At 41.2% G+C, this 27628-nt stretch overlaps 1 protein-coding gene across 1 annotated transcript in view; it reads right to left on the reverse strand.

Moving 5' to 3' along the window:
• Positions 1 to 1018: 1018 nt before the first annotated feature.
• Positions 1019 to 27628, reverse strand: part of LOC306660947 (protein phosphatase 1H-like) — a 130962-nt gene continuing 104352 nt past the window's right edge. The window contains exons 6-7 of the mRNA XM_079139700.1: positions 23041 to 23192; positions 1019 to 5643 (exon numbers count right to left, since the gene is read on the reverse strand). Coding sequence (XP_078995826.1) covers positions 5496 to 5643; positions 23041 to 23192 — 300 coding nt within the window. The 3' untranslated portion in view covers positions 1019 to 5495. The remainder of the gene's footprint in view (positions 5644 to 23040; positions 23193 to 27628) is intronic.

The raw sequence follows: 27628 nt of genomic DNA on the forward strand, positions 1-27628 counted from the left end.
ACTTTGGTGGTCCATTAATCAAGGTGAGCTTCAAGCCAGACCTAAGTCAAGGGGAGGGGAAACAGATCCCATTTCTTCCTGGGAAGAGGAATATCTGCATCCAGACATATAGGTATCGTTGGCAGGTAAATTACCATTTCTCTCAAAAGCTAACCAGGTAAACAGAACAGGGCTCATAGAAAATTCCAGAAGACTCCTCTATTTTCCACAGAGATATCCCAATCTTCAGAAATTTAATCCAATGAATTGACCCTTTCCATTATTTTCTACTATTAACTGTGACCTGAAAATATGAAATTGAAAATTCCAGGAATAATACACAACTTTTATTTATTGTTACAATTCTGTTGGTTATTGTTATGATTTCTTAGTGTTCCTAGTTTATAAATTAAACTTTATTATATGTATGTATGTAAAGAAAAAATATAATATATATAGGATTATATATATACACTAGGGGGTTCTAGAAAGTAGCTCCCATGGGTAATGGGGGATGATTGTACTTTGATCATCTTTTAACATTTTGTTGATACTTTCTAGATTGCTTTTAACTTCCTAAATTCTAGAATTAAGCAGAATTAGCATTTTGGATGCTGTACCTAACCTGTTAAGGTACCTTTTGTGTATAAGATGGTACATTTTCCCAATCCTTTCTGTTTAAAATGTTTAAGTGATTAAGGATTGTCTTGATTCTTACTGTCTTCAACAAGATCAGGCACTAGCCCTCTTGCTTAAGAATACCTCTTGGGAGTCATTCTTTCCTCCGAATGTTTTGTGTGTTTACACATGCTTATCCACGGTAGTTCCCCAGAGGCCTAGTTGAAATGTGCCAGTCCTTGCTGCTGCTCCTGTGAAGGCCTAGTGTTGGCAGCCTCCCCTTTTGCTTTTGATTCTGTGCTCACAGTTGATAATTTCACATTAATTCATTAATTTCATGCCATTCCAATACCCAGTATGAAGACATTTCACAGTGAATTAAAAGATACAAAAAAAGTTTTGCTAAAGATGGTCTATATACATATATATATATATAATATTTTATTTTAAAACATCATTGAGCATATACATTTCTTTAGCTTCTTCCAGGGGACATTGCACCTAAGTTTCAAAACACACAAAATAGATCCCCTTTGCTAAACAGTTTTCATTTTGGGGTTACAAAAGTCAATGTTTCACAATCACAAAGCATAAAGGTACATGGTTCTGAAACCATTTCCAGGCAGATTCCTCTTAATTCACTGTACATAGGGTAGCTCTGGAAACCCACCATGACATATTCCTGACAAATGATCCTCACCAGGGCCTCCCTGGGTCTCCAGAGAAACAAAGAAAACTGGAGGCAAAACGGAAGTGAAAGAGTAACCTCAGGACTCCCCAAAACAAACACAAAATACTCATATGAGATGGAAAGAGTGGAGGACACAAGGTTCCCCTTCTTTAAGTACATCACAGTAGAAAACAACAGCACGTTTACAGCCTTACTCGGTCACATCTACCTGGTCGCTACACGAACAAAACTTCATCTAAGACACAGAGGAAAAATGAAAGCTATTTACACAGATAACATTGTGGATCAGAAAGAGCAGCACTCCCTAGACTGGCACTCAAGTCTCACAAGAGCCTTGGTGCTCACACAAGAGGCAAGTTGGGCTGCCCGTGTAGTGTCCTTTGAAAACCCCAGTGTACACACGTAAGCCACATCACCACACGGAACCAAAACTTGCTCAGAGAGGTGGGTGAGGTGCCCAGGCTATACTTCTCTGCACTTGTGAGTCCTCAAAAATCTGAGTTCCTAACATAAAATTCTTTCCCGTGGCCAGAAGCTTTTACTATTCTCTTAGATCCAGCATCTTTTAAGGTCAGGACAGTTGTTCTTTGCATAGGCGATGAATGGCATTGCTTTTGCCAACTGCTCCAGAAGCACTAACTTACTGAAATTAGAGTTTCACCGAAGCTTAACATATTCCCTCTGAAAACCATGGAACTGCTGCATCACTTAAGGAAAGGTTAGGCCCTCAAACTGGTGTAAACAAAACCACCGACCCCTTGTGGCCTTATAAATACAGCTGATTGGCAGGTGAGGGAGGAGGTGAGGAAAGGGGATGATAACAAGAGGAAAATAAGAATTTTAAAGACGTGGGAGTCTTTTCCGAGTTGTTTCTACACTAGTGCTCTTGGTAAACTGAAAACCCTGCTCAGATGGCCAAGATCTGGGGCTGAATCTGGCCCCTGAACTCTCATTTTTGCCCACCAATATCTACCTATGCCTCAAATTCCTCCCAAGAAGTAAGGGAATACACACAGGGAAGTGTAAGTGTGGGCACATTGACTTCACTCAGCCCCATGGAAGCAAGTTGCTAGGAAATTAAAAAAATTAGACACTCCAAATTCTCCAAAGTGGAACACTGTGGAAAATACTAGAAGTCCCACTTCTTAGGTTTTGTCTTAATAGACAGCTGAGTACTCAGCCGAGCCAGATTTCCCGCTCTCCCACCCACCTCAAGAACAGGTGTGCAGGATCACACTGGACCACCCTCCACCTCCCTGATTCCAGCTGTAGGTGTCACAAAGTCCAAGCTTTGGTAGTTGTCTGGCAGAGGATGGATGGACTGTGAGTTCACACTCTTCAAGAAAGGGTGTTACCAAACAGTCCAAAGAGCAGGGGCCAGCCCAGCAAAGAGATTTAGAGCTGAAAGAGACTTTCATTAAAGGAAGTAGCCACACAACCCCCAAGACAACCATTAAGACTTGACTAGGAAATCAAATGCTTTTCATTACACAAGACTTCCTCTGAGGCTATTAGGGCAAGCAGATTTGGCTTTAAGTCAGATACACAAGATTTCAGAATCACATATAAATATGTTCTGCAGAATTCTGAGTGTGTTGTCTTTTGACCTTTCCAGGAATGCTCCAAGGTCCAAACCATTATGTAGACACAGTTACTGTTCGGGGATGGGGTGATTTGGGGCCTGAGTGGAAAATAAGGCCAAAATGGAGTAAGCTCAATTCACACAGCAATAACAGTGCTGGTAGATCTGCTGTGGGCATTAACAAATCACTGTTTCCACTTTTGATTTATTCACCTCATTTGTAGTCTTCCACCTATCCCCCAAACACAAACATAGCTTTAGCTGGCTACTAAGATCTTTCTAAGGAGACTTATGGGAAGAATTCCTAGATACCTTTCTAACCAAAACCAGCAGGACTAAATGCTCAAGATTTTAGGGTAATTTGAATTAGGGGTTTCCAGAGTTATTCCTGAGACTGGCCTTGGCAGTAAATGAATTAGTGAATTGAGTGGACAAGTTGCCATGATATCTACACCCAAATTCTGACTCCAGTGGCTTAAGACTAGAGAAGCTCAAGGTAGGGCCCAGAGAGAGGTCCAGAAAAGGAAATAAGAAAGTTAAAAAAAAAAAAAAAGAAAAAGACAACAGGAACACAGGAATGATCCCAAAGGACATGGCTCAGGGTCCTCCATGCAGGACTTTCTCAAGTTTCTATTTTGTGTGTAACTTTGAGAGTTGGGGCAGGAGTGGAAAGTGGACCACACTGCTACAGGATGCTGGAAAGTTTCCCCATAGCATTATACTGTTTCAGTGAAGCAAACTGTTTACCACAAACCTCTCCCCACAGAGACGTTCAGGGTACCGAAGGCAGAGGAAACACGCTGTTAGATGGAGATGGCTCCCATCTCCATGGGAGCAGTGCCCAGCTCTCCTCAGGCAACAGGGTGGCAGACACCTAGGGGGCAAATTCCCATAGTACTTCACCTGCCAGGCAGGGCATGGATTCCACACTATGGAACAAATTTATTTCTGAGTAGTAAGACTCCAAGCCTTTCCTAAGAAAGTATCTACAATTCTAGAAATTGGGGTGAATTACTACCCAGGACGAAAAGTTCCTATCCTCTCCTCTGGGGAAGGAATTCAGACAAACATGAGAACTGGAATTGGCTCTCCAGCAGTTTGGGGAAGTCACACCCTTGACCTTCTTTACTGAGTTGGAAGAGTATTTGAATTACATGAAGTTGTCAAAATGGCACCAACACCTCTTCTGCAGAAGAGGACTAGGTGATTAGAGGTCTTCCTACCAGGTCCCCAGGTGTAGGGTAGCAGTCTGTCTAAAAGACAGGAGTGATTTGTAACATCTATTTTGCCATTCCTCCTGGCAGAAAAGTGGCAGGTATTTATGGGGTCCAGTGCGTGTGTGCTGCTGTGCTTGTGAGGTGTGCACAGAGGTGGGTCCACAGTGGGAAGAGGGGTCTCGGTTCTTAGGTAGCTATGACATGATGCTCTGGAGAAGGGACTGGGAGGTCAGCATGAGAATGACCAGCCTACCCAATCTGAATTCACTTTTATTAAAGTACAATCCTGAGTGGGCCCTGCACAAAACAGCAGAAAGAACTGCTGCTTGACAGAACTCTGATATTTACACTATTTGGAGGGAGCTGAAGGACAGTCACAGCTCATGAAACCTGAACTCAGAGCTGTCCTCAAGTGAGGTACGTGAACTGAATGGTATCAGAACTTTCTAAACTGCTCCATTAAACACTGCAGGTGGAAGGGGGCCAAACATTCCTGACATGAAAATCTAGACTCAAGCAGCCACACAAGAGGGACGCTGAAGATAACAGAGGAACTGTTGGTCCAACGGAACACCCACGTTTTCAAGAAAACACTGATTTGGTGAAAAAACGCAACTTGTTATACAAGAAAGATGTTGGTCTGTCACGCAGGGCACTGTTCCAGATGGCTGCCTGGGTGGTGTGGACCACGGGATATGGGGACAACCCAGCCTAGGCTGGACTTTGACACAAAAATTCCTCAGCAAGGAGTTGGAAAGTCCCAGTCCTGTTCTACTGAAGGGAAATAAACAAGATTCAAGGAATGTCAAAAAGAAAGAAAGAAATATCCCTGCCTCGCCCCACCAATACCACAAAAAAGAAAAAGGTGTGTGTGGGGGGAGGTAAGGAAGGAGAGAAAGAGAGGGAGGGGAAGGCAGAATCCCTGAAATTAATCTTGAGCTTTCTAAAGGTGGACGATTTCGCTTTCTGAGGTGTGATCCCGGATTTTCCAATGCAGCACTTCTAACCCGTAGAGAAGTTGGCAGCTTGACAGGCGGAGAAGTCTTCTGCCAGTTACACCTGAAAATGGCTGCCCCAGCTACTCTAGATCAAATAAATATGATGTAGGTGCCCCACATAGCAACAGCCACTTAGGAGGCCTATTTTAAAAACCAACAGAAATATAACGTTAGCTCAGTAGGAGGCTTTGTCTTCCCCAATCGTGTGGAGTCCAGACCTGTTACTACGGAAATGGAAACCTAGGGGTCATTTTGAAGCGTAGCCAGAGGCCTCTTGGCAGCAAACTTCCCACCTGGGCAGGGAAGAGATTGCATCACCTGGAACTCAGCTGGGGCACTTCCCAGTTCCGCCCTGCCCAGAGGCATCCCAGTTTTCTTCCCTTCCGTCCTCCCGATCCCCTGGGTCATTTTCATGACAGTTTGTTTCCATGTATTAAAGGAATGACATATACAGAAATGTCATCTCCTGAGCCCAGTCGGTCGTTCGATATCCGCCATCCTCTGTCCTTCAGGACACCCCGGGCACGCATCACCAGGTCCTGAGCTGCCAGTGTGTACCTGTGCAGGGAGAAGCAGGAAAGGACAGTCAGTACAGCATCAGGCAGAAGCCGAGGCTGCTGGGTCAGGCGAGAGGCGAGGCTGCGAAGGAGGAGGCATCACTACAGTCGAACCATTTTCAAATACCTTTAAATTCAAAGGAAGCTGAGGTTATCTTTTCCCCAGATGTGGGATGCCTGATGCGAGATTATTTTTTAGGTGGTAGCTGAACAAGGCATTAACTACATCTCCTAAATTACTTTACTGCTCAGTTATTCTATTTTTATTTCTGGTGCTGAGGACTGAACTCAGCTACCACTGAGTTACAGTCCCACCTCCTCTTTTGACATTGCTTATTAAATTGAGGAGCACCTCAGTCTATAGCTAGTGTATCTTAAAGCTCAGAGCTTTCCATGGCAAACACCATCTAGCTAAAGAAGCAGAGAAAACAACTTCTGTTCTCAACATGTTTATTTTTAGGGCTATATTCCTTTTGTGACAAAGGATAGCTATTTTCCATTTATGGTAGGGGTAAATCTCCTTTAAAAATAAAATTTAGCTGGGCATGGTAGTGCATGCCTGTAATCCCAGTGACTCAGGAGGCTGAGGCAGGAGGATCACAAGTTTGAGGCCAGCCTAATAAACTGAGCAAGGACCTAAGCAACTTAGTGAGACCCTGTCTCAAAATAAAAAATAAAAGGGCCTGGGGACGTAGCTCAGTGGTTAAGCACCCGGATTCAATTCCTGGTACCAAAATAAATGAATAAATAAGTAAAATCAAATAAGTTTTTAAAAATTGAGTTGATTTAAAAAATATTAATAATAGTACATGTGTCATAGCAAAAATGTCAAGCTTTTTCTTTTTTTTTCTTTTTGGTGAATGACAGATAAACCTTGGTGGATGTGCTGCTCCACTCATCCTTATTAGTTGCACAATTTCTAGATCAATGTAAGAACAGCAAGGGATCCTTCAAGAATTTGAAAATAAGGTTGCCTCATTGAGATTTAAACTATAAACTGAAGAAAAAAAGAGAGAACGATACTGTAAGCAGATGCAAAGTGTTAACATGTAGACGAAGTCTAACACAGGAGGTGATTTGGGTACTGTGGGCCGTGATTAGCCTTGAGGCACAAAAAAAAAGTTACAAAATACTGGCAGGTGTCTATACAAATTCAGATCAAGGCAGAGAGAATCTTAGTTGACAAACTTCAAAGAAATTAAGTTCCACTGGCAGGGCCCACCCTATTTTGTGTGGGATGGATTACTCTTCAACCTATTCCAATAAACACGATTCACTCGTCTGCTGATTTCACATTCACCAAATAACCTTCTGATTATGGTCTGCCTCACTGTGTAGACTTGTCCACAGGGGATGAATAAGCTAACCATTTGTACACTAAGAATGTAAGTCAGTTATACTTTTCTGCATAATGTGAAATGGCTTTTAATTTTTTTTTTCAATACTACCATTGAGCTTCATCCCTGCCCCTTTTTAATTTTTATTTTGGGATGGGGTCTCTCTAAGTTGCCCAGAACTTTTGATCTTCTCCCTCAGTCTCAGGAGTCACTGGGATTACAGGTGTGGGCCACCGTGCTGGGCTAGCATTTTGGTTTACGAATCAATTTTGCGAGTTTGGCTAAGGTGAGCCCAGCTCTGATAATGAATCTATTCCTGATAATGAATCTAAACACATTCTGAACCTGAAAAACTAAGAGCTAAAGTCTAGTAAACCACCAAAAAACTAACCATGTCCCTCTAAGGCCTGCAGAAGCCAGTGGTGGGACTTTTACAAGGGATCACCTGGATGTTGTCAGTGACCTTTCCCCACGTGGAGTGTCTCAGCTGAGTCTTCAGAACTCTGAGTTAGATAATTCCTTCCATTAAGTAATGCTCCATTCCTTCTGTTAAAACCCCTTATTGATTTACAGATACTCATATAAAAGAGACCTGCTTTTAAGACTATGGGCTATAGCAAATGATCTCAGGATTGTGAAGATTCTAAGTCATAGAGTGTTTGAGAATCAAGTCTTCTTGTATAGCCCAGGGAGCAGAGGGTAAGCGTACACTACAGAGAAGACCTGGCGCCTAATGCAGAATGAATCCCTTTTCTCCTGGAGGGATGGGGAGTTGCTGAGTGGGAAAGATACTGCTTTCTGTTGTATTGAGAGAAGTATTGGCTTTGGGGCAGAAACTTCTCACTTATACTTGAGGGAAGATGCAACTAGTTCATCCTCAGACTATTCTTCTGAGATCAGGAAATAAACAGAAAGGTATCCAAAGGGGCCTTTGAACAAATAACTGTCTTGAAATCCATATACTGCAACTCCTATACTATATTCAAAAGAGCCCCTAAGATGCTCACTCCAGGGTACTCTCCCTTTAAAATTAAACTGTATATGTGAGATACAACCATGCAGGCAAAGGCCAAAGCTAAGGTGACGTTTATTATTGTGGTGACTGATCAGGCTCTGGACCTTAGCTGTTCAGAAACCTGGCTGAGTCAATAAGCTGATTCATCCATCAGGGCTGAACACACCTTAACTCAGCTCATGAGCCGACGAGATGTAGAAAATTATGGCAAGCTGTGAGAAAATATGGCTGACAATAAAAGACACTCAAAGAGGTCAAACAAGCAAGACGCAAGGACTCCAGACACAGCTGTCTGAAGCTCTTATGTCTGGAGGCAAATAGGCCTCCACAGGTCTCCTCAGTCCCGGAGAAACCGCTGAGTTCAAAACAAGGTTAGCTGAGAATGTCTCGCTGGCTTTGTTCAAGTCAGGAAAGAGCATCATCCACAGTGAAGGCAAGAGATCACGCTGATATTGCTACTGCTAGTGACTTTCGGTATGTTTAAAAATGGTCAAAATTAGCTTTGGTATTTCAAAAAGCAAGCATTAGGTCACCTAGAGAAACCGGTTTCCCAGGAAACTCATTTCCCAGAGAACTCCCTATCATTAAGGTCTTATCGTTAAATATGATTGTCACTCATTCCAACAAAACTTCCTCTGAGACTGCTTCTCTCATCACCGTCCATTCTGTCTTCTCTCAGGTGAACTTCTGAGAGAGAAATCCACTCTCGATTTCTTAGTTTTTTGCTTCCTATTTTCTTCCCCTGTCTCTTAGCAGTAGGTCCAAAACCTTTCCAATCTGTCTTCTTAAAGCTTGGTCCAAAGGCAGCTTCTCAATACCCATTCCGGCACAAATACCACTGACCATATTCTTTATTCTGGAGATCTGTTCTTGAATTTTCCTTTCTTTTTCGGATGTCCATGCCATTACACAATCCAAGATCTCCTCGTGAGTCTGTTATTTTCATAGCATGTGGCACAAGTTCTCTCTGATGCTCCTTTGTTTTCTTTGTGGGTCTCAATTAAGACTTAGGAAGGACTCAATAAATGTTCAGTTTTTTGCACTTCCAAGGTGATTCCCCATCCCTCGTCCTGAGTTAATTGCACCCTCGTCTCTGAAGCAAGAAACCATAGTCCTTTTCAATGCCATCTTCTCACCCCGATATTATTCAATCACAAAAGACATAAAGCAGAGTAGGCCTTTTAAACTTTGCAATATTTTAATTGTATTTCATTGGTGGCACATGGTTAATGAAAATAAAATCTAATATTGAAGAGTGGGAGTAATATTTGTTTATTATAAAAACAGGCATATTTGAACTTACTTTTACCCTCTCTCTTTCTCTCCCTCTTGCACACACACACACTCCTTTATCGTGCTTTCAATATTTGTGTTTCTTTTTGCAGTGCTGGGGATCAACCCAGGGCCTTCCTTATGCCAGGCAAGCACTCTGCCAGTGAGGTATACCTGCAGCTTTCCTTCGTTCTTGTCAGGTTGACACCTTTCTAAAATGTCCTCCTCCTCTAACAGGTTTGGAAGGATTGTTTTATTTCTGTTCTTTCACAAGTTTTACTCAAGTTTTTAATATGTAATATTTCTGTCCTCCTGAATATCAGAAGGATCCTAGAATGATTTCTTCATCTTTCATGTTACTGCCTAATATTTTAGCTTCACCTTGTTTTTAATCCTTCATTAGTCATTATTATCATTTATAATATAGGCATACAAATAAACAGTGGGCTGGGGATGTGGCTCAGTGGTAGTCTTGTTTAGTGTGTACATCCTGGGTTTGATTTCCAGCCCTGCAATAAACAGAACAAAACAAAGAAACCCAAAACCCAACAGACTTTTCGTGTTTTGTGTCCAATTAGGGATTGAACCCAGGGGGACTTTATCACTGAACACTAGCTACATTCCTAGTCCTTTTTTAAAAAATTATTATTTTTTGCAGTAAAGTCTTGCTAAATTGCTGAAGCTGGCCTTGGACTTGAGATCCTCTTGCCCCAACTTCCTGAGTAGCTCAGATTATAGGTGTATGTCACTATGCAGTACACTTGTGTGTGTGTGTGTGTGTGTGTGTGTGTATTCCTTCCTTCTGGTTTAAATGTTCTTCTATAGACAGACATTTTTTAGTGATTCTCTTAATAATGGTCTGTGACATTATTAAGGCTAGGTCTCATCTAGCCTTTGGATAACAAAAATGGTTATTTTTATCTTTTATCTTTAATAATAACCTTTTTGGTATAGAATTCTAGATTGGGTGTTTTTTCCCTTAACAGTTTTATAGATATTTTTCCACATCTAGTTTCTAGTCTTATTGAGAAGAAATCTGTCTTTTATCATTCCTTTGGTAGTAAATGTCTGTCCTCACTGCTATCATTGCATAATCACTTTCCTCACATCACTACACTGGGGACTGAACCCAGAGGTGTTCTATCACTGAGCCACATCCCCAGTCCTTTTTACTTTTATGCTAAGACTTGTCTCACCAGACATGGTGGCGCATACCTGTGTAATTCCAGCGACTCAGGAGGCTGAGGCAAGAGGATGGCAAGTTCAAAGCCAGCTGCAGCAATTTAGGCCCTAGGCAACTTAGCAAGACCCTGTCCCAAAATAAAAAAATTAAAAAGGGCAGGGGCTCAGTGACAAAGTGCCACTGGGCTCAATTCCTGGTACACAAAACAAAACAAAAAAAAACCCCCAAAACAGAATCTTGATAGGTTGCTCAGGCTGATTCTAAACTTGGGATCCTCTTGCTTCAGCTTCTCCTGTTTCTGGGATTACAGGCATGCACTACCATGTCCAGCTATTGTTTTGCTGTTAATAGTATGAAGTTCCATTAAGATTTAACAATGAGGATTCTTTTTTATCATTGTTAGAATTCATTTTATTGCTTCAAACAGAAAAATATTTAATTCTGGAAAATTCTCAGCCATGAACTTTTTGAATACTGCTTCTCTAATTTTTTATATATTCTCTATAAACTCTAACTAGGCCTTCCCATCTTACCTTCCAGATTTCTACTTCTGTGATATCTTTCATCTAAGAGGTTCTTCAGTAGTTTACTGTTCATTTCATTTGGCGAGCTACTTTATTTCAATGACAGTGTTTCACTATTATGAATTTCCATTTGGTTCTTTTCCAGGGCAACCTAACAATTCTATTGTCACACGTTTAATTCTTTTCTTAACCCGTCTCTGTTACATGCAGGTTTTATTTGGGGGTCGGAGAGTAAGTTCCACTGGATCTAGTTATTCTTTCTCAAGGTGGGTTTGAAGGTAAGATACAAGCTGCTCTTCAGAAAGCATTTTACTTTGTGCCCCAGGTTATCCACAGAAATTTTAAATTTTGCCTTTACCTGGTTTTAACAGTTTGGATCTGAATATCCCTCAAAGGTTCAAGTGTTGAGGGGTTGGTCCCTAGCCAGTGGTACTATTGGGAAGTGGTGGAAACTTCAGAAGGCGGGGCCTGTTTGGAAGAGGTGGGTCACTGGGGGCATGGCCTGAAAGTGTATACCTTGCCCCTATTCCTTTCCTCTTGCTTTTTCAGCTTCCTGGCTGCCAGGAGGTGAGTAGCCTCTTTCCCATCATACTCTCGCCACCATGATGTTTTACCTCACCTCAGGTACAAAGCAATGGAGCCAACTAATCATGAACTGAAACCTCTGAAACCATGAGCCAAAACAAATATTTCTCTTTGTTTTTTACCTCAGGCATTTTGTCACAGCGATGAAAAGCTGATTAACATAATATGGGTTTTCTATTGCTAGAACATAATAATTTTTTTGGCTTAGGATCCACATGCCACATTAGTAGTATAAGGATTAACTTCACATTTTTTTGTGTGTTTGGAAGGGCTACCCAGCCATTTCTTTCTTATAGAACTTCAATTTTGCCATGTATCTGCTCCCATCCAGGTACTCATATACTTTAGGGAAGGACAGACCCAACCTAAGGGAAAGCCTAGGGAGAATCCCTAGGACTTCTTGGTCCTGCGCTGTTCCCAGTAGTTGAGATTCCTTCACATGACTTTTCTTTGCCAGGCTTCATTAAGGCATGTGATATTCCTCCCTGTCCACGAGCAGTCTCAGTGGACAATTGAAGGGGACTGATTAGACACTGCATTTGATAGGTGAACAGAGCAACAGAGCTCTAGGACCGGCTTCCTGAAATGTGGTTCATGCTACAGCAGATCCAGCACTGGATTGAAAGCAATTGGGTCAGATGAAATCATTTCTAGGAAGCTTTCCTCATAAACTGATCAGCACAAACCCAGGAACCCAGTTCTTGGGAGACTCTTCGCTCCAGTCTCCATACTGGTCTAGGCTGGTGGACATCTTAGTGTTCATTAGCATCCATATAGCCCCATATTCATAGCCCCAGGCACAAAATCATTTGCAAGGTTGCTTTTCATCAGGATTGGTACAGAGAAAAACTGGAGGGCAAGAATGGCTTCTCTTCCCTCCCATTTTTCCCCCTCTAATTTCTACCTTACAGAAGCTGAGTAGGTTGGAAATAATGAGAGAAACTGCTTACTGTGGCAGTAAAACAGGACTCTACTGATTTTGGTACTGAGGCTTAACACAAGGGCATATATGTGCCACAGACTGAGGGATGCAGGGAGAAAATCTGAGTTAAAACATGAGACATATGCATCAAACATTCTGGAGAGCAGTAAAGAACAGGGTGCAGCAGAAGAAAGGGAATAGGAACTTGATTCTGTTATGTATCAAGTGGGACCATGAGGTGGGCTGAGGAGCCTGTTGTTTCTGGAAACTGACTATGGAGCAACCTTAGGGCATTATGAAATGCCTTATTCAGGACTGCGTGGTCAGGCTGCATTAAGGAACTGTTGGAGTAGTTTGAAGTGCCCACTCTCTCCTAAGGAAGATTCTCCCCAGGAGACAAGTTTTGAATTTTGAGAACATTTTTTCTTCTCTGACTGAAGCTTTCAATATTGATCAGCAAAGCTCTGCTGAAAGAAATGGCTGCTGGGGGAAGGATTTGGCTTGGCAAACTTCACAAGGCTGTGCTCTGAAGGGGAAGGGAGCAGAGAAAGGACAGCAGGGGCCGCGAGGAAAACAAAAAAGGAAGAGGGACTGAAGAACCACAGGAAGGCCAAAAGCTCTTTTCACAGTCACCTACTTGAAAGTCAGGGCAGGAGGAGGCCAATAAATCCTCGATTCTCTCTCTTGTCTTTGCCATTTCTGTGACAGTTCTTGATTCTTTCACCTCTTTAGTGGCAATAAAAAAGGGCTCAGGGTGTGGGTGTGGGTTGCGTAGGTTCCAACCCTGACTTTCCCACCACCCAAACGAGTGGCTCTGGAAAGACTCTTTAGTCTATTAGAGCCCCTCTTTTCTTAATTGTAAGTCTGGAATAGTAATCGTGCAGACTGAGAAGGCTCCTGCAAGGACTAAATGAGATTTTTCCATAAAGCATTCAGCACCAGCACGGTGCTGGCGCATGGTCAGAGGTCAATAAATGTTAGCTATCATTTTCCTCATTAGACATAAAATGCCTTTCTCCTCCCCACAAGTTTTTGCCTGAAGTCATCTCCCTCTCACAGAGTCTGTTTCCTACACATCTGAATCACCACTGAAGTGTCAAAAATAAGTCAATTTCAGGCTTTAGGCTCTAACCATGCTTACCATCTTTCATAGTTCTATCTGGGTGGGAACTTTTATTTGCCATTTGAACGGTATGGATAGGGTCTTACAAGAGGGAGGGTAGGTGGCAGGAACTGGGGAATTAATGGGTTCCAAATATTTGCATATAAAAGGCAGCCTCCATCTGCTGATACCCCTCAGTAATACCATGTGATGAGAACAGGAGGAGGAATCCTCTTTGCATTCTGAGCAGGCCTGAGATTTAAGAGGTGAAAAAGCTACCCCCACAGCTTTGGAACATTGGCCTGGATCTCTGGTGACTGGGTGGATGGGGAGAATGGGGGCTGGTTTGGAGGTGGCCTTTGTTGTGCTTGGAAAGTGGCAAATAGCCCTGGTAGGAGGCAGGCATCTTAGGTTCACCAATGGGATCCAGGCCACACCCTGGGAACCAAGCTCTGAAGCAGTTGAAGCTGGTGAAGCTGCTCACACCAGCTTCTGTCCCCAGCTGAGGGTACAGGGACTCCACCCAGGCAGAGTACCCTGAGACACTGGAAGAAGGCCACAGGCTGGAGACAGCTCCCCACCCCCGTGGGAAGGGGGACAGGCTTTGTCTACCTCTCTGTGTTCTGGCACTGGCTTCCTGGCTTTTTTAGATGGCGAGCGAATTTTAGTTCAAATTCCAAACAGTAATATTTCAATACAAAGGGACATAATACACCATCTTCTCAGTCCTTCCTGGCAGGCTCTTTGAAATGCCCTGATGTGGCCACACTGCTAAGTGGCCGCACAGCTCTGCTCTGCCAGCCACACAAACAGCACTGAGGATAGAAAACCAGGCCTGTCTGTGCTGTGCAGAGACTGCTGCAGCCAGGATCTCCGGCTGACTTCCAAATTCCCACGGATCTGAATATGCTAAACAGTGCACAAGAAACAAAAATGCAGATTTTATCTAGTCTTCAAACACCAGATCAAACACTCAACGAATTTGTTCTGAAAACCTGTAAATGACATAGTGGGGGGTGGGGGAGGGAGGAACTCTTCCTTTTTGCATTGGAGGCATAGTTATTGAATACCATATGGTGCTGCTAAGAAATTAGTTCAGCTAACTCATGGAAAGATTTTTTTTTTTTTAAAGGACCTTTGTCTTTTGCCAAAATAAATTTTATTTTATCAAGGCAAGACAAACGAGCATTTAATACCTATATTAAGTTAGCATTTAATGCCTGTTATCATTGGTGGGTGTTTTACCATTAACCTTCCATGGATTAACCCCTTCCTCCTAAAGACACACAGCTAACCAGAGTGTGGCAGTGAAGGACAGTGGAAGCATGACCTGACCATCAAAAAGGCTTCTTTCATTATAGGGAATGGGATTATGGTGCTTTGGTACTTAGAGACTAAATACTTCATAAAATATCCTTGAAGGGCTGGGGAGTGTAGCTCAGTGATAGAATGTGTGCTCAGCATGTGCAAAGTCCTGGGTTTAATCCCCAGTGTGCGTGTGCCGTGCGTGCGCACGCGCGCACACACACACACACACACACACACACACACACAGGTTTAAGGAAATAAAGGACGGGCAAAGCTTTGCAAAGTTATGCCTGGGTATTTGGAACATGAATCTATGCTACGTTTTCATATTTGGTGAACTGTTCTCAGGCTCATTTCTCTTGGCTTTGCCCACTCTCCCTGCCTTTAGTAATATTAACAATGTATTCCTTTCAGACAAAATATTAGGCATCTTTTTTTGTGTGTTTACATATTTGCCTCCATTTTGATATTTCCCCCAGGAGGCCCACCACTAAACCTCCAGGACTAAACCTCTGTCACCCCGACAGAGGGGACAGTCAAATTGCAGAGTTTTCACCTTAGAAAACCCCTTCCAGGTCTTTCTCTGAGTACTTTCTCTAAATCTTGCAGAATCTCAAAAGGTCTCAAAAGAGAATCTTACTGGAATTACGGGAAATTAGAGCCCTGCACAGCCAACCTCCATGACCTCCAACAACCCTACTCCCCAATGCACTGTGATGTGTTTTCTGTGAACGGTTCACTTCATGACCCCACAGGCGAGTCAAAGAGCTGCCAGCTCTGCTATACTTCAGGGCAAACTCCAATAAAAAGAAAAGAAAGACAAAAACCCACTGCACTCATATTCTGGCTTGTCTACAAGGCTGCCTTTAAATTTTCTGGTTTCTTTGTCAAGACAGTTCAAAAGGAGAAAGAGGGCTTAACAAGATGCACTGGGGTCAGGAGGATCACAGAGCCATTTGTCCCCATCCCTGCCTGAGAGGAAGGTGTGAGGTCAGAGCTGGGCAAACACCTCTTTGTGCCACCCATCTTTTCTCTCACAAGGATTCTGTTGAGGGTGGTGGTGATGCTATTTTAAATTCCTTATTGGGAAGGGTGTCATCAGGTGTCACTAGGAGACAAAAGAAAAAACCTTCACACAATAGAAACAAGTGCCCAATAATGAAGAAACTCCCCCAAACTCCTGTCTGTCAGCAGTAGACTTCTGCCCTGTCCCTTTGTTTCCTTTCTAGACAAAACTGGGAAAACCTGGTAAAATTCAAAGTAAAACAGGCCCAAGCAAACCCTCAAATGCAAAAACATTTTGTTCAAAACCTCAAAGTAGAAAACATTTTGTTGCTCTTCTTTGCTTTCTTCCCTTCCCTCCCACCCTGGGGAGTTTATCCTTCCTCATTTTCTCATTTTGTATCAAACAAGAGGCTGGCCTCCTTTGGTCAGCCCCCCAGGCTTGGACCCAGCCACACCCCTGCCCCATGATTCCACAGGCAAACCTAGGGTCCTGGGCTATGTTTGCAGAGGAATGAACTCTCAGTCAAGGAAGGGCTGGTGGAAGCTCTGTGATTACAATTGGCCTTTCCTAAAACCCATTAGGGTGAATTCCACTCATATTTCCATTTTGTGAGACAAGATTAGAATAGCTCCCAGCTGGAAGGGCACCCGGCTTTTGGGTTTGGATGTTGTGTCCTTGGAACTCCCAAGGAGACATGCTAAGGCTGGGGCATGAGTGTGATGCCCTCCTGCCAAGTTACACTCAGATACACGCAAAGATGCCACACGCATGAAAGAGAGCACCATTTGACATGATTCCTGAGTTTGAAACAAATTAAGTTGCTCTGATGTCCCAATATGGCTTAAATTACTAAGGAGCACAGAGGGGTGGAAACAATCCTCATGCTGTTTTTTACCATCAGATTGTGCAGAACGTTTCCTGATTATGGGTCATAATGAACGAATTACACAAATTCCATATCATTACCACAGACTTTCTTTCTTACAAAGAATTTTTACTCATTAATCTTGTGAATGCATGAGGCCTGACATGATACGAACCCGACTGACCTCGCAGCCTATCTGTGGACACTCCACCTCATGGAGGCCCAGTGAGCCACAGTGATCACTGGGTTCTTGAATGTGCCATGCTTTCCCTCCCCAACTCTACCCCACCCCTACATTGCTGGACTCATGCTCTGTTAATTCTTCAGGTTTAAGTGTAGACATCCCTTGCATTAGGATAAGCTCCTCTTTTGAGTCACTCATAAGGTGACTTTCTGAGCTTCTGTAACTCCTCTAGACTTCAGATTCCAATAAGAGGGCAGAGATGAGGCTGGTTTATTTCACAGATTCTTCCCCAGTGTCTAGCAGACCTTGGCTCATAGAACAGGTCCTTACCATTATTTCTCAAATGAATGAATCCGAAAAAGAAGAAAACCTCAACCCCTATGTTCTGTCTCAATAGCTCAAAAATTATCCATACTTTTCCTGATCTTTTGCCTTATGGTCTCTCTCTTACCAACAAACTGGCCTTCCATTTCTCCTTTCACTCATTCATCTATCTGATATAGGATTCTTTGTCAGGTTTTGGTTTGCTGTCTTCTCTGAAAGGCAAACTGAAGGATATATATATATATGTATATATATATATATATTTTTTTTTTTTTTTTTCTGCCCTGTTTGTTCAGAGGAAAACCCTGCAAACTCTGCCTCTGTAGGCAGCAGTTCTCTCTGACCCCAGGAACCTGCTCTGACCTGGCACGCATGCTGCCCATAGGTAACCATTCCTTGGCAGGCAGATTTGTTGCCATGGAGAGAGACGGGCTGGCAGGCAAGACCAGGCCAGCTTAGAGAAAAATTTAAAAAGTGTCAAGCATCTTTTAACTCATAACTGGCAGCTGGCTTTGCAAAGCTTTATAAAAATAATCATGGTAGAGAAAATCGACATGAGAATGTTGCTAGCAAGTAGGACACATAACACAGATTAAAAAGTTGGAAGGAGAAAAGGCATTCAAATTCAAATAAAAGAACCTTTAATTAAAGTAGCATCAATTCCTTTGCACCTAAGCAAATAATTCAGGGAGGAGAGAGATGGTTTAGTTTCACATTTTTTGTGAGTATTTTTTTGTTGTTGTGAAATATATGAAACTTATAATAATCATAAAAAACTTCTATTAGTGCTACTATAGATCAGGCACTTTGCTTTATGTCCATCTACAAGACTGGCACTATTGGAGCCCCATTTCACACCTGAAGAACCAGAGGCACAGAGGAGTTACCAAGGCTAGAAGAAAGAGCCAAAACCTGAACTCAGGAAGTCCAATGGCAGATTCCATGCTCTTAACCACTTGACTACACTGTCTTTCATATTTTACATACATATGGATGTATATAACATTACAGTTTAAAAGTAACATGAACCAGGGGCTGTGGCTCAGTGGTAGAGTACTTGCCTTGAAAGTGTGAGGCACTGGGTTTGATCCTCAGGACCATGTTAAAAAAATAAAGGTATTGTGTCCATCTATAGTTAAAAAAAAAATTAAAAAAAAAAAAAATAACATGAACTATGTACCTGCCATCTAGCTAAAGGAAACATTACCAGAAAATATCTTAGAAGTTCAGTGGGCCCTACTCAAGCACATATCCCCCATGTGTTTACCTCTTTTCCCAAGTTAACCAGAATCCTAAATTTTGGATTAATTCTCCCATCCAAGTACTAAGCAGGCCTGACCTTGCTCAGTTTCTGAGACTGGAAGAAAATGTGTGCACTCAGGATGGTATGGCTGCAATCTGGGTTAATTCTCTTGCTTATTGTTATATTTTTAGTATCTATATTTCTAAATGACATATCAGTAGTTTTTGCTTCACGTAAATGGAATCATATTCTCATCATCTATGTTTTTAAAAAATATTTTAGTTGTAGATGAACACAATGCCTTTATTTATTTTTTTTAAGTTTTATGTGGTGCTGAGGATTGAACCCATGCCTTACATGTGCTTGGCAAGCACTCTACCACTGAGTCACAACCTCAGCCCCATCATCTATATTTTATTTACTCAACTCAGTATCACGTGTTTGATGTTCTTCCCTGTTAAGAGGCACAGCTTTGCTTTATTCCTCTTTGGGGATGTACTGAATTCTGTTTTCATTTTATCTATCCTATGATTGTACATGTAAATTATTCCTGGTGTTTGCAATTAAAAGTGATTCTCTGGGTATCTTTTTGTATGACTGGTGATGTAATACTTGCTCTAGGGAAGTGGGTTCTCAAATTATAGCAGGATCAGGATCACTTAGATGGTTGGTTACCACAAAAATTGTTGGTCCTACCACTGGAATTTTGATTTGGTTGTTTTGGAGCAGGGCTAGGAAGTTTGCCTTTCTAATTAGTTTTCAGGTGTTGTGATACCATGTGGCTCGAAGACTCTACCTGCAGAAGCACCACTGTAGGAACAGACCTGGGGTGCACACTCCACTTTCCCAGGTATGCCAAGGTAAATGACTTCTTAGGGCTCTTTCTAAAAACACTCACTCATTGACAGTTGCTAACTTTTTCATTCAGATGCTGAAAATGTCAATCTGGTGAGAAAACGCATGTCAGTGTGTGTTTTTATATTTCTCTGATTATTAAGGTTGAGTATTTTTCCATATATTCATTGACCACTATTCCTTTTCTGTGCAATGATTGGCTGGTTCCTGGTCATTTTTCTGTTCGTGTATGTGTGTGTGTTCTCTTTATTGCTCTATGACAGTCCTTAATATAGAATGGATAACAGTCCCTCTTTAGTTAGCTATACAAGTTTCAAATACCTCCTCCCAGTTCATGGATTGTCATTTTACTCCATCTTTTGAAGAACTAAAGTATGTAATTTTGTCACAGACTTATTAATCTTCTTAAAACATTTGTGCTTTCTATGTTTTGTTTAAAAAACCCTTCCCAATTCAAAGGACATAAGCTTATCTCCCATGCTATTTTCTAAAACTTGTATTTATTTTGGCTTCTCACATTCAAGTCTGTCTTCACCTGGATTTGATTTTGGTTTATTTTATGAGATAACAATCAATTTTTAATGTTTCCACTGTCTTCATTACTTTGGCTTTATCTTAGTATCTAGTAGGGCAAGAACTATATAGTCCCACAGAAATGTTACAAACATTCTTGGCATCTTGTCCTTCTACAAAGTACTTAGAATCAGTTTGTTAAATTGCATAAAAACGCCATGGATATTTTGATTATAATTTCACTGACTGTGTTGTTTAATTTAGAATAAAGTTATCTTTATAAAGTTCTTATTAAAGAATATGTATATGTTCATAATTGCCTCTTCTATTTTAATTGCTGCTGCATCTGAGTTATTACTCTTGTATTGCTAATACTGTTTATTTGTCCCCCATTTTGATTAATCTTTCAGAAAATTTATTTACTTTATTAATTTTTATTGCTTTTTAATTGCTTTCTTGGTATTGTGATAAAACATCCATAAAGTAAAATTTACCATATTAACCATTTTAAAGTTTACATTTAAAGTGCATATTTCAGTGGTATTAAGTGCACTCATCTTTGTGTAATCACTACCACCCTCTGTCTCCAGTGTTCTTTCATCTTTTCTAGCTGAAACTCATTACCCATCGAGCTTCAACTCCCCATCCTTCCCTCCCGTCAACCCCTGGTAAGCACCATCTCTACTTTCCATCCCTACAGATTCCATTACTGTAGGTCAAATTCACGTACGTGGAATCATACAATACTGGTGCTTTTGTGACTATCTTACTTATATGAGTGCATCTCACTGTGATTTTGACTTATATTTCCCTAATATGTTGTTTTAAAGGATGAAATTTTGGGTTTATAACTTATTTTTATTGTACATTTATTCTCTCACTTGTCTTTTATTTTTCTTTCCTTCCATTACTTTCCTTATTCTGATGTGTTCATTTCTTACATTAGATGCTGTTATTGAATTAAGGACTACAGACTTAAAATTTTAAATTAACACAGAGGTTTACTCATAGTCTGCACACAGGGAAAGTACACATAGTCTGCCGGTAGACGGCTCCATCCTTTGGTTCTGTGGAGCCTTGAAGTTATAAGAATTCCTTTGTGCATGTTTATGTGCAGAATATAGGCAGAACTCGCCAAATAACACAAGTCAGTCCTCAAAGTTTTACTCCAAGAAACAACTTTCTCTGTGGTTAAGGACTCTTCCTGTGGTCAGGGACCCCATGACACAGGGATAGTTTTGGACAAAGTTACCTCAGGATGTGGAGAGAAGGGAGTCACTCTTTGTAGGTCAGGGGTGAGTAGTCTTCATCTGTGCTTAGCTCATTAAAAAAAGAAGGCTCAAATTCAATCTTTAAACTGTTGCTGTGTAGTATTATTATTTAGGCTCAGGTAATTTCTAATTTTCAGTATGACTTTCCCTTTTGATTAATCAGTTGTTCAGAGCTTGGCTTTTATTCCATGTGGGTTTCTTCTCCTCTACTAGTTTGAGAGTTGGATGTTCTAGTACTTTAGTTGATTCCTTAGCTATTTAAATTTGTTTTCTTAAAGTATAAAGTTAAATATCTTTCACCTCTTCTCAGATGGAAGAACCATAGCATCAGCATCCTGAAGCTGATTATTATTCCTCTTTGCCAATTTATATGCTATTTCTGTTCCGTAATTTAGTGCTTTCATTTTAACCCCATATATCAGATATTCTTCTTATTTTATGCAGTCAATATATGTTTAAATACATCCAAACATTTACTAATTCTTTAGCTTAATAATCTATCTTCTCAGATCTTCCACGTTAGATGATTTCCTTTTCTTATGTGAGTACATCCTTTAGAATTTTCTTCAGAGGAGACTGCTTGTCAGTGAAATTTCTCAGTTTTTGTGTGACCTGAAAATTTTGTTACTTCATCCTCTTTATTGATAATTTTACTACATATGAAACACTTTCAGGATGACAGGTTTTTGTTTTTCTTAGCCAATTGAAGATATAATTCCATTGTCTTTTAGCTCCTATTGTTGCTTTCAAAAAGCTGGCTGTCAGTCTAAATGATATTTCTATGTTTCTGTTTTGGTTTTTTTGGCTACTTTGAATAGATTGGGTGAAGTCAAATTCTTCAGTTTCACTGAGAAGTATCTATTTACAATTTTATTTTTTTTTTATTTCTTCTGGCTGAGATCTATTGGGTTTTTTGAATCTTAGGTTTTGCATTGGGAATTTTTTCCTTCATATCTTCTATAGTAGTTCCTTTTGGAAATTTATTTAGAACATCTTAGATCATCTTCCTAGTCTCGTAGTCTCATTTCACATTTTCTCTTTTCTTTGTCCCTCTGAGCCATATTCTGGATTATTATTCAGATACATTTCTAGTTCACTAACATTCTCTTTTACTGTTTAATTCACTGAATTATTAATTCCTATTTTTATATTTTTACCCCTAGAATTTTCATTTCCTTATCTTAAAAAAATGCTTTTCTGTTTTGTAGTCTCTTATCCTTGTTCATTTTCTTGATGTCTTTTAAAAGATTTCTGAAGCATGTTAAAAATATTTCTATTTTTGATAAATCCAGTAAGGAAATATTTACAGGTCCACCTCTACTGTCTGTGTTGTTATTGTTGGCTTTTACTCATGGCGACTTGTTTCTTTGTGTTCCAGTTAAAGCTGCCTTTCTCCAGAGGTGAGTTTTATTTATTTGTGAGAGTCTTCAAGGGTTAAGATATTAACACTGCCACTATACTACAAAGAAAAATCTACTTTACTTTTTCTCTCCCTCCTCAATATTTCTTAAAAAACAAACAAACAAACAAAACAAAAACTAAAAAAAACAATTCCACAATGGATGAAAATCAATGCTGGGAAGGGTCTGTTACCACCCACTTCAGTAGGATTTAACACTGGAAGAATGTGAGAAAGATATGCTGCTAATATATCTAACAAATTAAATTCTTTGCCACTTGTATCTTGGTTCAACTTAAGGAGGACTTTCACTTGGCCAAGAAAGTACCTCTAATAAGTATGGAGCCCTCCTGCAGTTCAGGGACTGAACCCTCCATGTCAACCTCTATTATAAATCATGCATGATGAAACTGCCTGATTGCTATTTGTTTCAGTCAGGTCATGCAAGACTGCTTAGGGAAAAACCCTATGGTCATAGAAATGCACAAACCTGTGAGGGTCATCTGGATCACAGTTAGGAAGAAACTGAGTGATTGCTTCTGCCACTTCTTCATTGGATAAAACATCCCAAAGTCCATCAGTGGCCAAGATCAACACATCATCTGCTCCATGCTCATATTTGGAGAGATCGTAGACTCTTACCTGAAAATAATAGGAATAGTACCACATGAGAAACTGGGAGCATGCCATTTTTGGTCCCTAACAAATTGACTTCTGATTCTTCTTCCCTTTTCCTACCTAACCTAGTGATTTCCAGGTGTGCATTATGAAGTACTTGATTATACACAAGCTCGGCGACCAAGGGTATAGTCTCCTTTGAAGATTTGCTACACAAACATATAGGCCCAATACACAACTGTGAAAGAGTCAAAGAGGTGGGTTTAATAATTAGATTAGAATCATTAGTTGAAAATGTAATGCTTGAGGTCTAGTTGGAATGATGACCAAGTGGATATGGTGTGAACCAGAAAACCAGTAAGGACCTTGCTTGCTGCTCTTCTTTTGCATATTCACTTAGCAAACATTTATTAAGGGGCCACCCTGTACCAGGAGCCATTAATACAAAAACAGATTTTCCTGCGTCAGAGAAGTTCTGAGTCTGTGGGGGAGATGAAGCCAGTCTGCAATCTTTAGTAACTGCTCTAAAAGTATTCAGTTAGGACTAAAGAGAGACATACTTCATCTAATGCACTCATTCAAAATCCCTGCCTTGTTCTGAGGTCTAAGGGATCAGAATCCTCCACATAAGAATGGGGCTCACACTACATTAAGGTTTGATGAGCTCCAATCTACGCTAAGTGACAAAGGACATCCGCTCAGTCCAAATCTTCAAAGTCTGCCTTTGTCTGGACAAATGTTAAGTCTTTCCTCACCTCTAGCACCCTGAATGACTTGGATATTTCAACATTTACCTAAGCTCTTCAAAAAGAATAGAGAAGCCCTGACAAAACTAAAAGGAATAAAAATCAAGCCTTATTTGATTTAGGTGACAAGACTATATTCACCCTATGTGGGCAGGGTTGGGAATGTGTAGGGAAGAGTGGGGAGGAGTTTGGGATTTTATTGCTATCCCTGCCTAATTTGGCAGAATCAGCCCCTGGTATACCACTTCACCAACTGACCTAAAGCAGTCAATTTAGGCTGGGTGTAGTGGTGCATGCCTGTAATCCTAGCAACTTGGGAGGCTGAGGCAGGAGGATCCCAAGTTCCAGGCCAGCCTCAGCAACTTAGTGATACCCTGTCTCAAAATAAAAAATAAAAAATAAAATGGCTGGGAATGTAGCTCAGTGGTAAAATGCCCCTGACTTCAATCCCAGTACCAAAAAATGTATATCAATTTAATCAATCTCTTTCACCCCCTCACTCCTCTGCCCTATTTTCAAAAGCGAGACTGAATAAAAGCTATAGTTGGGGGCAGGATGGAGAAGATAGAGCATGTGGCCTAAGTAACTTTGTCCATGTCATATGTCCAGTCACACAGTCAGTGTTTTGTCACCTCATATCTAGAGACAAAAGAATTCTAAGAAGCTTACCAGCTGTTCAAATCCAAGTCTTTGACAGCCAAGCCTCCTATGTTTTTGTAAGGTTTGCCTGGGCCAGTGATATGCTGTGGGGTACTGGTCCTTTGGGTTAGCAGTCTATCCCCAGCTGTGGAAAACAACAAAATGCCTACCCCTGAACCTTGATAAATGAGCTCAAATGAAAAGCAGTCACCAGGTGCCAGGCCTCTGTGGCCTGCAGATTAGATGGTAACAATTAGCTAATAGCCTAGAATATCAACCACACCCAGGGGAAGAGCACTCAGGGGCATATTGCTCTGGCTTCTAACATCATCTTCTCAAAAGGCATGCTCACTTAAGGTAACGGAAACTTAAGCCTCAAGCAGACTGGAAAGTCCCAAATGCCAGAATTTTATCCTCTGATTTTCACCCCTTAACTTCATCTGTGTGGTTGTGGTTAATATGTGTGTGAGAGCAGTCTTCTCAAAGTTAATACACATAGCATTACATTAGTCAGCGATGACTGGGATCCTGTTAACATGCAGATTCTACTTCAGTTTTGGGCTGGGGCTTGAGAGTCTGTTGTTCTCTCAGGTGATACCAATGGTGCAGGTCCATGGACCATACTGTGAGGAACAAGGTCACAGAGAAACCCCCTGGGCCAAGTTTGGAAACAGGAACTCAAAAGCCCTGGCAAGCTCTGTAATGCCATACACACTGTTCCCTAGAGTAGAAAGGACAGCAAATGTCACTGTGTTGTCACTTCTAGTATGCAATAACTTTAAGAGACTTTTTGCAGGCTTCATATTGCAGTATACCTACAATAAATTTCTGTGATAATTTGAGCTCCAATGAAAAGAACACATAAAGTAATGGGAGGTGGGAAACAATGATGTCAGAAGGCCAATCTTATACTTGCAGTTAAACAGAAGAATCCATTTAACTTCTAGTTCCTTCTAACAGAAGTGTTTCCAGATCTGAAGATATCCACAGGATTTTAGGATCTGTCCAGTGAATAGGGTTCCAAAACCTCTTTGAAATGCTTCCTGCTCAGTAGTTCAAGCTAAAGTTGTCCTGCCTAGCACTCCCATGAAAATCCAGCCACAAGAACTGTGTGAGTTCATACATACAAACATGCTAGAAAAGGTTACTCTTCAATTCCATCAATAAATGGAATCCTTCCCTACTTCTGTTCACAATTCCACTCACAGCTCACTAATGCAGTTTCATTAGCTAACATGAAAGTCTCTTTCAATACCATTCTCCACGTAATTTTTATGTCAATAATAAAAAGCTAGTAGCAACCCTATTCCCCTAGGCACTCCTCAATTAACATCCTTTTAGGTTTTTACTGCTACCCTTTGTTTCCTGCCCTTTAGCCAATTTCCAAAGGACTTTGCCAACTTTCCACTTACAACTCCTGTCTTATACATTAACCTATGATGCAGAACATTTTGTGAAAATGCTTTCAGAAAAATTGGACGGCCACGCAAGTCATCCCACTGCATGCTCATCCTCCCTAGAAGCAAGGGCTTCAAAGGATTCCAGAGAGCTCTGGAGCTCTGACCTTCCCTCCCTGAAGCTATTGTTGGCTTTCCTCAATTGAACACACTCAACTCCCCAAAGTTCCCCTGCTCAATTCCTGAAATAGCTTCTCAGTGTTCCTGGAAGCTTCACATCAAACTTAATGGATTCTGAGGCTCCCTGGGTCTTGGACATCTGGAAGAGTCTCAGCAGTCCCAGAAGGGAGAGGTGCATACAGAACCACCTTTGTCTGAAGGGGGTCAGAGAACAATGGTTCCTTCCCTGGTTCCCATATGCCAAGAAAGGGAGGCAAAGCCCATAGAACTCCCTGGGAGTCTTGTAGCTCCTTAGGGTAACATAAAGATATTCCTTGACTTACAATGGGGTTATGCCCTGAAAAACCCATCATTAAATTGAAAATTGTAAGTTCCACCTAATACACCTAAACTACTGAACATCATAGCTTAGAAACACAGTATAGCGTAGAGTACTGGCAGCTGCCCCTTATGACTGCGTGCTGTGGCTTGATGATGCTGCCCAGCAGAGTGGGGCAGTATCACTGCATACTGCTAACCTGGGAAAATACCAGAATTCAAAATATGGCTTCTATTGAAAGTATATTGCTTTTGGACCATTTTTTGATTTATGAAATCAGAAAAATCGTAAGTTGAGGACCATGTGTAATCTGAGCAGCAAAGGTGGGATCTCCGACTCAAACTTTCATTTGTATAGAGAGCCTTTTCTATGTGCCAAGCACCGGGGAAAATAGTGAACAGAAGTGACAAAGTCTCAAATTCTAACCTGGTAGACAAGATGACACAATTGCAACAGCAGGGAATGACAGGTGCCCTGAAGAACAATGAGGCCAGGTAAGGGCAGCCGGAGTCAGTTTACAAGATATGGTCCTGGGGGCCTCTCAGGGATGCCACCATTTTGAACAAGTGAGATGATTTCCAATGGGTCCCTTCCTGCATCTTCCCTTCCTATCTCTCTTCCTATATTAAGAGTATGTGGACACAGGGTGAAGCCATTGGTGAACAAGTGGGGCTGAAAGGAATGGACATTGCCCTCCGTTATGACAGAAATCCTAGAGAGGACCAAAGAAGAGTTATTGCTCTTTTTCCTAGTCCTCCACAGGCACGATACTTCAAGTCCACTAATGCAATATTTATCTATATGTGTGTATGTGTGTGTGTGTGTGTGTGTGTGTGTGTATATATATATACATATATATATATTCACCTGTTTCTTCTACAAGAATAATCTGAAATTTTCATGGGTTTAAGAACCACAGAGGGAGAGGGTGCTATTTAACCAATTCAGGGGCTCCACCTTTACAAATTCTGATCATACAGATTTGGGCTGGGGCCCAGGTATCAATGTAAACAAGAACTGCAAATGATTCCTGAGAAAGTGATGGGGATATCTCATCTTAAGAATCACTGTAATAAGCAATTAACTCCTCTAGGGGCCTGGTCTGCCTTGTCCTATCCATGTCCAGAACAGAGCCTAACGCTTGGTCACAACTCAGTAATCAAAAGAATCATTTCCCTC

Source organism: Sciurus vulgaris (genome assembly GCF_902686455.1).
Source record: "Sciurus vulgaris genome assembly, chromosome: 5".
NCBI classification, from domain to species: Eukaryota; Metazoa; Chordata; class Mammalia; order Rodentia; family Sciuridae; genus Sciurus; species Sciurus vulgaris.